Source organism: Balaenoptera physalus (assembly GCF_965194825.1).
Source record: "Balaenoptera physalus genome assembly, chromosome: 5".
NCBI lineage: Eukaryota > Metazoa > Chordata > Mammalia > Artiodactyla > Balaenopteridae > Balaenoptera > Balaenoptera physalus.
Genome location: NC_138884.1, coordinates 350,670 through 363,399, shown reverse-complemented (window position 1 = coordinate 363,399; position 12,730 = coordinate 350,670). Strand labels below are relative to the sequence as shown.

Below are 12,730 nucleotides of genomic sequence, written 5' to 3'. Positions count from 1 at the left end.
CCCTCACCTCCACCCTCCAAAGTGGATCAGACAGAGATGGAAAAGGGATTCCTTAAAGTTTTTAGCGCCCGAGTTGCAGATTTTGAGCGCATTCCATCATGGAAATGTTGTATGTCCATCTTGCTTAAGGGCTCTGAGGTATCCCATAGTTAACGAGCCTTTGCAGGCTGGCCTGGGGAATCTATCACAGATGGCTTAATGTTTTCGAGAAAATACAGTTTGGGTAACTTTTTATTTGGATAAAATATCAAACTTATGGAAAGGTTGCAGGAATAGTACAAGGAATTCCCATGGAGCTTTTACTCAGATTGTTCACATTTTCCTCCATTGGTTCTATGTCTGTGTGTGTGTGTATGTTTACACACACACACACAGAAAATATTTTTTGAATTCTAATTAATTTACAACTTTTGGAACATAAATTGTTAGCAAATTTGGGTCTGCTTAAATAGGTGATAAATAAGACACATTATTTTATGCTTTTTAATTTCCCTTAATTCTTCATATCTTCCCTGTAATAAGGGCTCATTTCCAGAAAGAAAAATGTATTTAAGTCTTTACTTTCCTTTTAAATATTCTTATTAACTTCATATAATTGTGAGACTATAACTATATTTTCCCAAGGCCTGTGATACTCTCCAATAATAGGATTGGTATTTAATGAGCCCTATTCAGTACCTCGAGACACTGGAGCATCATTGAGTAAATAATAATTATTGTGATATGTATAGTAATACGCCAGGGATGCTAGAGGCCAGCCAGTAATGGCCTTTGTTCCTGAGGTCACCATGGCCTGGCCTGGGGACTAGTGGAGATAACTGTTAAAAATTCCAGCTGACTTACTCCTCAGATCCCCAAATAAGAGTTCAGTGTATCTATAGCTCTGCTAATACTGATTTAAACACTGTAATGTTCATCTTTCTCTTGCTTTGAAGTTGCGTTCTTTTTAAAATCAGATCCTTATCTCCAACCAAACTCTGCATGTTACTTAGTTCACCAGAGATCTTAGACTAACATTATTAAAAGTTCACGTTCCAGAAAAATGTTTTGAAATTTCTACAATGAAATCACAGCATAATTTTCTTCATCAATATTCACACCCTCTTTAAAAATATCATTGAATTAATTTCGCTAGAATAAAAAATTCACAGATGTGTACTTAAGACAAAGAGTCCTGATGGTTCCAAGGACATATATACACACCAAAGTGTTCAACACAAATACTTAAAACATAAGCTGTCAGCAAAAAGAACAAGTCTTATTTGCCACTCCTGAACTTAGATTTTCCTAATGGAACTTTTACATGGCTCAGCCTGGCAATGGAGGGTGTCTGCTGAACAGGTCCAAATTACTGCTGTGTGTGTAAATGTTTTACTTCTGTACGTTATGATTCATTCCCTGAATGCTGCCTTTACGCCATGTTGCTTCTGGGTAAAGTAAATTAGAATAATATTATTGCATTTCAATGTAGGCTGTAACCCTCTTTAATCCTGAAGGTTATGACACAAAAATGAATTAATAGAAATGAAATTGCTCTTATGAATTAAAATAGCCTTTCCCATATATAGACTTTTTAAAATGTCAAAAAAGGAAATATTTATTGTTACGACACATTATGTTGTGGAGAATATTTTTATAAAATCATCTTTGATATTTACAGAAGAACTACTTTAGATTCATATTGCATCTAACCCATAATGGCTTATTTTCTCTAAAAAAAGAAAAAGAAAAAAGTGCAACAGAAGAAAGCCTCCATCTATTTTGTTATGTATGCTAACAGTTAAGTGAGGAAATGTAACAAAATGCAGACTTGAAAGGTTCAAAGAGCTTAGGGTATCCAAGACTATGGTTTCTATTCAAAAAGCGTTTTTAAGGCAACCAACACTATGAGAAGGGCTTTGATAACCAGGGTGTTTGGCCAGGGCAGAAGGCAGGCGACTCCACCAGGTTGAACAGGTCACTACAATCACCCGATATATGAACAAGGCGCTGAGTTCTGAGTACAGGTTATAAGCTATTCTTATATATCAGAAATATTCCCCCAAAGTCACTTTTTGAGGCTTCTTTCTTTCCTTCTTTCTTTCTTTCTCCTCTCTCTCTTTCTTTCTCTCTTTCTTTTTCACTGAAGAGTTGAATATTGAGGTGAGTACATTTCTGTCATGTTAAGTGGAAGGAAAAGCAGATGGTGACTTAGCTCCCGAAATGTTACTACTGCTCCGCAGCTTGCTGCCGTCCCAGGGTGCGCTCAGAAGGTCCACACACGCCCCAAGGACTCAGACCCAAACACGAACAACTGGGTGTGTATTTGGCTAATCTATTCCCGATGCTTTGCCTAAAAAATTGGCATTGGCTTCCTCAACATCTTTCTTCTGGAACCATGGCTTTGAAGTTGTTCCTTGTTGATAAGCTTCCAGAAAATGACAGATTCCAGGAATGTCACTAGGAAAGTTTGGTGGGAGTTCCTCCCTTGATCGAGGTGTAAACACAAAACCAGGACAGTCTTTGAGTAATCTGGAAATATTGAAACGCAAATATTAATCATAAAACTGAAGACTGACGTAACTGTCTAGTCAAGAAAAGGCGGCATAACTAAAGGAACATTCCTGAGAATATTAATAAACCAGCCATCTTCAGTGTCACTGACAGGAAAAATCATAAGCATCTTCACAGAAGAACGGCAAGGAATCAATGCACAATAACAGAAAGCCCTACCAAATAATGTAGTTCACTCATATTAGGAAAAATAACTATAAAATAGTCTTGTAAAGGTATCATCTATAATCTATAGAACAGTGCAATTCACAGCAGTGGGGAAAAAAACCCAAAACAATGCAAAAGTCTAATAATAGCAAAAAACACATGAAAATAATGTTACAGAACTGGAAGAGTTGAAAGAGATAAGACATTGTCTGTCAATTCATTCATTTTCTAAATATTACTGAGAAGTAAGCTTGGGCAAGAACTTGTGAAAGAAAATTCTATATAAGATATATATCTATATATAAAATGTGAGAGTAACTTTGGGATCTCTCAATAGAATTTTTATGAATTCTAGGTTAGTAGGACTAAAGTGAGATTTAGTCGTATATATCGACACTCTACTTACTATCTGATATTTGCAATATATTTTCTTCTTAAATTCTTAAGAATTAAATTTCATCTTAAATTCAGATGTTCTACAGGCTTTTATTATTTGCTGCATTTGTCCATGATGATAAACTCATTTGAAACTAATTTTGATTAAGTTACTGTCTCCTCTTCCCACTTGCTTCCCTAGCTTTCTGTCAAATGCAAACTTAATAAGCATCTCTCTGATCTGTTATTCAGGCCGTGGATGGAAACAGGCTCTAAACCAGCTTCTGCAGAAAATCTCTCACTGTATCTTCCCTTCCATGCCCCAGTCTGCAATGAAAAGAGTGACAACACTGCATGAGACTTCAGGACCCTGACGCCCCTCCGTGTGCTGAGGAAACCGCTGGACACAGATGCAGGTCTCCAGGATCACAGCCCTCAAGTAGAATACATGGGAGTGTTCAATCAACTAATTTTTATCAGTGCACCAATAAAGATGTAGCCTGCAAAATCATAAGACTAATGAAATGACGTTTTACTCATGGATTTGTAAATATTTTGAGTACCTTTTATTTTTAAGGCATAGTATTTGGTAATATATAATGAAAAATTACAGAATTCCACACAATTGAAAGTATAAGCTTCAAAGTCTGGTAGATGTAGGTTTGAATAACAGCAAAGATGTCAGATTTCTAGCCTTTCAAATGGGGATTAAAATAAAACATGTCTCTTAAGACAGTTGTGAAGATTAAATAAATTGAACAAGATTAATTAAGCATCAATTAGATATCACATAACAACCGTCATATTGGTAACAATCAGTCTGATAATATCAGTCACTGGGAAATAGAAACCTTCAGACACCGTGGATTCTATTGGTATATATTACCAATATGTACCAATAGATTGGTGAAACCAATCTGGACAGCTAACTGATGCTTAGTAAAGCCGAAACTGGGTATAGCCCACGATCTGGGAATACCATTCGTAGGTATATTATCTAGACACGTATGTGTAAGAATATTTATCAAATCACGTTGTGTAATAATGAAAAACTGGCAATCCTCTAATTACCCATGGATAGAAGACAGACTGGCTTATTTATACTCTAGAATACATATTATGTCACATGCACATATGGGGACATGCTAGATTTATCTCGTACCAGCTTGTGAGAAACAGCTGTTAAACACTCTGGAATTCTGCAAGCCAGTTAAACCATCGGTAGCCTGAAACCTGCCACGGTGATAGTATTCACACCTTAAAAACTGGTAAATGCCAGAAGTCAGGGAGTATCCACTTCACTCCGCAGGCTGGTTTACCAGCTCACCACTGCATTAGGAATACTGTAAATAAATGACCTAGATTTATATTTCATCAAGAAAAAAATCTCAAAAACATAGTATTGAGTGGATTCAAGGCAAGTTGTAAAAGGGTATGAGTGGAATCTATCTTTCTCTGGTTTTATTCTTCTATCTGGACATTCAGAAGTGGCTTTAAAGCAAATCATTTGAATGTATGAAGAGCCTTGCTCCAGATCACACATCTGGTAAGCCCTGTGCTGTAGGACATGTCTTCTGCCTACAGATCCCATGCTTTTTAAAGAGACTTACAGATTTTTTGTTCATTAAATCGTCTTTTTAAAAAGATCCAAATTTGTAAAGAAAAACAGGTTGAAAAATAAAACCATTTAGAAGAAAGCTTGAGTAAGAGCCAAGAATAGTAGCCACAGCCCCAGGGCAAATGCTCACCCGTGGAGGGAGGTTTTCTTTATCCCTCGTGACCGGACACGGTTTTCTGCCAGTGGCTGCATCAACTCTCCTAATTCGGTCATCGTCCCATAAGCCCTTATTCTCCTTGTTCCCTGGTGGAATTCAAGTCCTGCTTCTGTGTCCCTACAGGAGTTCCTGGTCAACTTTCCCGCCCGCACGGGGCACCTGCCAGTTTTGTCTTTAATGATCCTGCATCACTGCACGCAACCCTCCCTTTAATCCACTGACCCCAAACTCAAACGGTATTGAACCTAGTGTTTGTGCGTTCTCTGCACTTCAGTGAAAACAAACAAAAATGCGGGAAACTGTCCCCTAGAAGAAAACTCCTCATGACATTTAAGAGAAAGGAATGTCTAATTGCCATTACATTCTAAATTACTGATCAGAATTTGGAAGTGGAAGTTTGAAGGAAATGGATATTTTTGGTGGTGGGTATGCAGTCTGTGTCCTAAAGTTACATGTGCTTCATAAATATATCAAGGAAGTTAACGCTTCCTAATATTATTTAATTGGGAAACGCCATCCCTGAATTCAATGTACTATCAATAAAGCTCTGCAAAGAAGTAATTACCTTTCATATTTGTATAACTTCTCCTAGAATCGCCGCTTGTCCTGAACTTAAGAAACACAGGATGAGCTAAGCTGAGTACCCGAGGGTGTGTCCGGGGCGGGTGAGGAATGTGTCTGTGGAGACGCGGCCTCTGACTTAAGGTCGGATCGTGAGGAGGAGGAAGGCCGGGGGTGACCCGGGAGAGAAACGCAAAGCAAGCAGCCTCCGCTCAGGAATCGGTTTGGCGAGTGTGATGCATAAACCGAGGCCGGGTTGCAGGAGATCCGAGGAGTAAGGAGGGCGCGGAAGAAACCGCGGTGGTAGGGTCTGGCGGGACTCTGGTCAGGGGAACCTGTGAGTCCGGGGTGGCACGTTTAATTTTGTTCTGGCTTGTGAGGCGGGGGGACGGATCCGGCCTGTGCTTCACGAAGACAACGTGGGTACCACGTGGAGGGGAGCCTGGGCGTGAGGAGCGCCGCGTGCAGCGCACTCATGTGCAGCGGGGGCGGGGCACACACGCGGAAGGAGGGGGCACGCCCAGGGTGCTGGTCCCAGGAACCAGGTGCACGGCGGCCCCTACCACCCAGTCAGGAGACGGACGGAGCTCGGCCGGTGGGAAGTGGGTGTCCTCGGGGCGGGGGGGCCGGGAATCAGCTGTTCTAATAGGATCACGTTGGCTGTAAGGGGCCAATTAATCACCCGAGCAGAAATACAGGTCAGAACGTACGAGTCTCATTCAGTGGAGAATCATGGGTCGGGCTGGAGATCAAAGTTCCCATGAGGCTAACGAGCAGTTTCAAAAAAAAAGTTAAAGTGAGGATGATACAAGTTATGGCTTTCCTTTTCCTTTCCTTTAAGATGATCTAAGCAAGACCAAGTTATGAAGAATGAAACAAACCAACAGACAAAAATGACGCCTGCGGGGCTTCCCTGGTGGCGCAGTGGTTGAGAATCTGCCTGCCAATGCAGGGGACACGGGTTCAAGCCCTGGTCTGGGAAGATCCCACATGCCGCAGAGCAACTAGGCCCGTGAGCCACAACTACTGAGCCTGTGCGTCTGGAGCCTGTGCTCTGCAACAAGAGAGGCCGCGACAATGAGAGGCCCGCGCACCGCAGTGAAGAGTGGCCCCCGCTTGCCGCAACTAGAGAAAGCCCTCGCACAGAAACGAAGACCCAACACAGCCAAAAATAAAAATAATAAATAAATAATAAATTTAAAAAATTAAAAAAAAAAATGACGCCTGCGTATGAATGAAAAGCATAGACTTCGGGCGCTGAACGGGATGCGTACCTGTAGGTGGTAGGGCTGACGTTGATTTTCCGGGGGACACTGCAGGACTCGAACTTGTTAGCCAAGGTGACATTGTTTCCGAAAAGGCAGTAACGGGGCATCTTAACTCCGACAACTCCGGCAAAAACCGACCCAGAATGCAGTCCGATGCGCATCTGAAAGCAAGAGTAACGCAACGTTGCGGTCATGGGTAAACACTCCCGCTAGCCAGCGCCGGCCGCGCGCCTGTCGAAATCACTGGCCCCTTGCTCTCCCCTCAGCCCTCCTTCCTCCAGGCCTGCAGCCGATTCCCCTCTGCTCCTCACCGCCACGTAAAAGCCTCTAGGCCGCATCAGTCCCGCCTCTTAACGCTGCTCACACAGAACATGCTTTATCTCAACCGTCTTCCGCACCTGAATCGAAGCCCCCCACGAACGGACCACAGTCACCATGGTGACCAGAGCGCCTGTGGACTGTTGACGTGCACCTGCTCTGTCCATCGGTGAGAGAGACCTGACTTCCGGAGCCCAGAAGTCGTTTCCCAGCACGGTCAGAGGGGGCCAAGAAACCGGTGCTCAGGATGCAGAGGGCGGGTTTTAGGTGTTCTGCTTTAAAAGGACTTCACGCCAAACACTACCTCACTACTCAAATGACCAAGTGCAGAAAGAGAATGGTAATATTTAAGCAGAAAACGACGGAGGAAGCGGAAAGCTGGCATTGCTGACGCCTGCGTCACAGTGACTACACCCACTTCAGTCCAAACCATCTGGACCCGAGGAAAACCAGAGTCCTGCCGCATCAGGATGCGCTGAGGTAAACGTTGAAGCATCCTGAAAGTTATCAATGATCTGGAGCGCAGTTAAGACAATGTTTTAAAGTGGGATCTTCTGGAAGCTCCAAAGACTGGCTGATCTTAGAGGAGGTAAAGATTTTAAATTACTGCTGCAACAAAGCAAGTTAAAGGGGGGATGTTTTACGTGACAGTCAGATGCCATGCACGTTACTTTCAGTTCTCTGTTTAGCTGACCATTTAAAACAAGTTTTATTAGATGTGCGTGTCGTAAACAGAGGGCGAGTACTCAGTGACTTCGATGTACTTTAGAATCCAGAAGACTCCAGATCGCCCTAGTTTTACTGCTAATTTCAGGTCTCTTCTAGAAACTTCTGAGAATCATTGGCTTATAACATGTCAAATCATGAATTCTGCAAAATTTTCAAACAAAAGCCCTACATCATGAATCAGGAAATTTGCATTAGAAACCAAAATTGTGCTAAAAGCTGGTACTCTGACCTACAATATTAGATTAGTTTCAGGCGTACAACACAGTTATTCAATATTTTATAGATTACACTCCCCGCAGAGTTGTCATAAAATAACTGTACTTGCTGTGCGGTCCATTACATCCTCGTAACGTATTTATTTCACACCCAGTTGTCTGTACATCTAACCCTCACTCCCAAGTTCCCCTCCCTCCACCCCCTTCCCTCTGGGACCGCTGGTTTCTTCTCTGCATCTGGTAGTCTGACTTTCTCTAAATCTCCAAATTTCCCTTGTACTCTTTCCTCACCTAAAAAATGCAGGGTTGGATTATTTTTAAAGTTCCTTCTTCATCCAAGTTTTACTTTAAGCAGAAAAACATAAATGTCTATTACATCTGGCTTTTTCTTCCTTAGGAGAATACGGTTCTATATGTAAACGCTATGACAATGAACAATGTAAACACATAAAATAAGGTGACAAAAGGCTATCTTCTGCTTATAAATATCAGGCAGAATTTTAGAAGTTTTTACCGTCTTTGGGCACTCTTCTGGTTAAGTCAGTTTCTCTCTTTATACCTAGTCATTCTAGCTTTTAATACAAGTTTATCATGGCATTTTACTGTTTCTATTGCATAATTAATACGGAAATGCGTCCTCCTCGTAAACATCCAAACAACGCAGACGAAGCCAGTGTCTCTTTGCTTCCTCCCCTGCCCCCCAACTCCCCTCCCCCAGCCCTGAATCTCACTCTCAACCCCAAAGCTTCCTTATCGGGGAACTTTTCAAATTTACAAGCATGAAAATGGTCCGAAGTTCAACAGTCCCATCGTGCCCCCAGTGGAAACCTGCTGGGGAGTCTCCCCTTTGGGGCCACGTTTGATGTAGCCCCTCTGCACACGGGTTCTGGGGCGGGGAGGGAGGCTCCCAGAGCCTGTGTCCGAGTTCACTCTGCACCTCCCGACTCAGCCTGGCCCTGGTCTGCATCACGAGATCGTGTCCACCCACTGTCTTCCAAGCCTCAGTGGGTGGACGTCGGTGAGGAGGTCGGTAGGAATAAGTGCGTAGATGCTTTGTACATGTGACACGCTGGAGAAAACAGAGTTTGAAAAGAAAAAAAGGAAATATTTCCTATTCTTTCTCTGTGATTCCATGCCGTGGGGCAGGAGGGTAAGAAACACGTGACTCCAAACCCGGATCCGTGAGAGACTCGACTACTCTTGTCCAGCAGTGAATTGTGGATGCTTTTTCATGATGTTGTTATAAAGATTTTAAATAAGATGATGTTTAAGTCACAATCTGCTCCCTGTGATGCACATTAGTGCTTCTCTGTCTACTAAGACTACTCTGCACTTCTGCGTCTGTGATATTTCATGAGTAGCCCCTAAGGCTGTCAGATATTTCCTAGGACTGTAGGTCAATACAAAGAAAAAGGTAGTTTCACATCTGACTTTACAGGTCAGTAAAGCTAAACTATTATCACCCAGGTAATTATCTTTGAAACTAGCTATAAATAATTCTTGCAATCGCAAAACTCTAAAAGTGTATTTCTACAAATATCAAAAATCATACCACTAACCCCCCTGCCCCAAACATACACATCTTAATTACAAAATCCATTTATGTGGAGATCACTGGTTTTATTATTAACCTGGATATTTTAAGCATTTACTTTGATGCTATGAGTTTCCTCACCAAAAAAAGACAAAACAACAACAAAAAAACCCCAAAAAACCACATAATTCTCTTCTAAAAAATTATAGAAATTAAGCATCTGGAAAAGTCAGATACTGTGAAGCTTTTAAAGCACAGTTGAAAATTATTTCGCGCTCTTCCTGTTGAAACCTGGGGTCTCAGTCTTCTCCCCTGTGGGCAGGCTTAGGGTTGCTGTGACCAGTAGGACAAAATGGACGTGCCACGGTGTATCTCCTCAGGCCAGGGCATAAAGGCCATGCAGTGGATGCAGACCTGTTCACCGGGACGTGGCCCCGATGTAAGAAGCGGGACGGCCCTGAGGCAGTCCCGCCGGAGCACGACAGGTGAGCACCTGGGCTGACAGTCCCAGCTGGGCCCCGCCCTCCGCCAGCCCCAGCCACGCAACCAGGCAGGGGAGTGACGCGGCATCTTGGAATCGGTGCTCTGGTTCAAGTGGTGTAATCCCAGCTACCCTACGCGCCCTCAGCCGCTGAAGATTCCCAGCTGAGGTGCCAGATACTGTGAGAAACGACGAGGCATTCCTGCTTCGCCTCATCCAAATTCCGACGCACAGAATCAGTGCAGAATCAAAGCTCTGTGGTTTCACGCCACTAATTTTAGGGAAGTGTGTCACACATCGGTATATAACTGGGAAGACAGTTGACTTCGAAGATCGTTGTGAAGGCTTACACACACGGCTTCTATTAACAGTGGAGAGAGCCCTGGCTAAGCTTCCAGTTTTTTTCCTCCTTCTCTATATATTTTATATCATGCCACATAGGATTCCATATTACTTCAAAGGCTCATTTCTGAAGGTCATCAACTGAGGACTGTTCTATAAAAATTAAATGGCAGATTCACTTCAAGTGGGACAAATAAGGACATTCCACTCATGTTTTATCTATTAAATCAATGCTTATGAGCATGTTAATTTTATTTTCTCATCTGCTATTAGACATTATTATTCTGGGATCTGGCTCATCTAGACATTTTGGAATTTTATGTGTCCTGGAAAATACTGGTGGATTAGTAGCCCACTTCATGCTCGTGTAATTCCTCCCCTGCAGGGCTCAAAAAACTAAACATTCCGTTTTCCAAAGTCCCTTGAAGGTTCTAGATGTACTTAGGTGTGGTGAATCAGAAGCCCTTGCGTGAGCTCTGGAAACCTGCCTTTCTGCCTGCACTCCCGTTGTGAGCACGGCTGGGGAAGCCTTTGTGTTCTCTCTCCCCTGCTCAGCAGGGAGCCCAGTTGCCAGTCACTCCTTTTGGAAGAGTCGTGATGCAGTATCTCCACATCGCTGATGCAATTACAGTAGCTGCAACTTTCTTCCGCAGCCAGCAGTGGACACAGCTGCTTTCCGAGCGCAGTGGTCCCCTGCCTGGCTGTGGCTGTGTGGTTCTGGAACCAGCTTCCAGGTCACAGAGGAAGCCATGGTTCTGAAGTGCGGGTTTGGGTACCATTTTTTCAAAGCTCAAGCCACGGATGGCGTCTTTGGTCTCTGAGTGATCTGTAAGCCACTTAACACCGCGTAGTCAAGCAAGCTGGAGATTTGCTCTCTGCCACTAAACCCTGAGGGATGCCCCATTCTGTTGGGAGCTAACTAATCAGCATTTACTGTCCTGACATCTCCTGGCCAGTACGTGGTCCGCCTCACCTTGATGGGCTCTCCGTGGGGAGACACCACTTCATCAGAGAGCTCCATCATCTTCAGGGCCATCAGTGCGATCCGAACAGCGTGCGTGTCACTCTCTTTGTGCAAGCCCCCGGCCACACAGTATGCATCGCCGATGGTCTCCACCTACGCACAACGGATTTTCCACGTTACAAACGGAAGCTGAGGGAGCGTCACAGTGCGTATCATAGAGCAGAAACTAAGAATCACGCAGCAGACACCTCGGCGCTCAGGGCCAATGGAACATCAGAGCAAATGACAGACCCTTGGAAAAGGCTTTCCTTTCCAGGAAACGCACAAGGTGAGCGGCAGTGCCGTGCTGTGAACACGGTGTCGGGAGGGGCTTCTACTCCCAGGATCGCCACCGACTCACCTCCTTCTTTCCCCACCGCGTAAAAGGGCTTTGTAGAAGCAAATGACGTACTTTGGGTTTATACTAAACTGTTTAAGATACTGGGTGATTTTATACCCTCTCAGCATAAAATACAGCGTTCTGAACAAAGTCACTACTGAATCAAGGCCCTATGAATTTAATAAGGATGTGCCAGGTTAAAACTGTCATTTTAGCTTTTCAAAAGGACATTTGGGGTTGTCATAGCAACGCTAAACTGTCCACATGAATATTAATCACAAAGTGTAGAGACCAAGACGTCAAGCCCAGAGGCAGAGACAGTGGTGACTGGAAAGCTATTGGAAATCAGGCTCTTCTGTAAATTTCATGTATATTATTATCATTGTCATGATTGCTGTTGCTACGAGTGATTTTTATCTGTCTGTGATCCTGAGTACAGAAAGCTAATGGTCACTTTAAATCCACAAATAAGCCACCAATTTGTACTAGGTACATTTTTCTCCTCTAAATATTAATTGTGACTTATCAGATCATATCACTGTTCTGATCCAGAGCTTCCAATCTAGGGGGACGGAGACGAGAGAGGAGAAGAGAAGGGGGACAAACTTCAGTGACTCCCTATTTCATGCAGAATAAATGCCGGGGCCCTTAACATGCCCCCCAAGTTCTTGCCCTGCCTTTCCGCTGCCGCCGATCTATCTCCGAATTCCCCCTCTTGCTCACTGTGTTCCAAGCCAGCGGCCACCTGTTTCCCCTCAGACATACCAAACCCTTGCTACTCCTCGGTCTGGAACAGTCCTCCTGCACGTGGCTACCTGGCATGTCCCTGGTCTCCTCGGGCCCTGCTGACACCCACCTGGCGAGGAAGGCCGATCCCGCCCACGGCCCCGTACCTGCTCCGTTTCCTACCAGGAGAGCTCACCAACGGGGGCGCTGTGCAGTTACGCCTGTGTGTGCCGGCGTTTCTCCCAGTGGGACGCAAGCTCTCGGAGTCTGTCTCGTCAACTCCCCCATCACTGGGGCCCAGGCTGCTCACCAAGGACACAGCCCGGCGCCCGGGCGTCCCGAGAGCCTCTCCTCAGCACCACA

At 44.1% G+C, this 12,730-nt stretch overlaps 1 protein-coding gene across 3 annotated transcripts in view; it reads right to left on the bottom strand.

Moving 5' to 3' along the window:
- Window positions 1-213: 213 nt before the first annotated feature.
- Window positions 214-12,730, bottom strand: part of GUCY1A1 (guanylate cyclase 1 soluble subunit alpha 1) — a 64,116-nt gene continuing 51,599 nt past the window's right edge. For all 3 annotated transcript variants that reach the window (XM_082463129.1, XM_082463130.1, XM_082463128.1), the window contains 3 exons: window positions 11,272-11,415; window positions 6,686-6,840; window positions 214-2,511 (listed from right to left, as the gene is read on the bottom strand). In XM_082463129.1, the coding sequence (XP_082319255.1) occupies window positions 2,310-2,511; window positions 6,686-6,840; window positions 11,272-11,415 (501 nt within the window). In that variant the 3' untranslated portion in view covers window positions 214-2,309. The remainder of the gene's footprint in view (window positions 2,512-6,685; window positions 6,841-11,271; window positions 11,416-12,730) is intronic.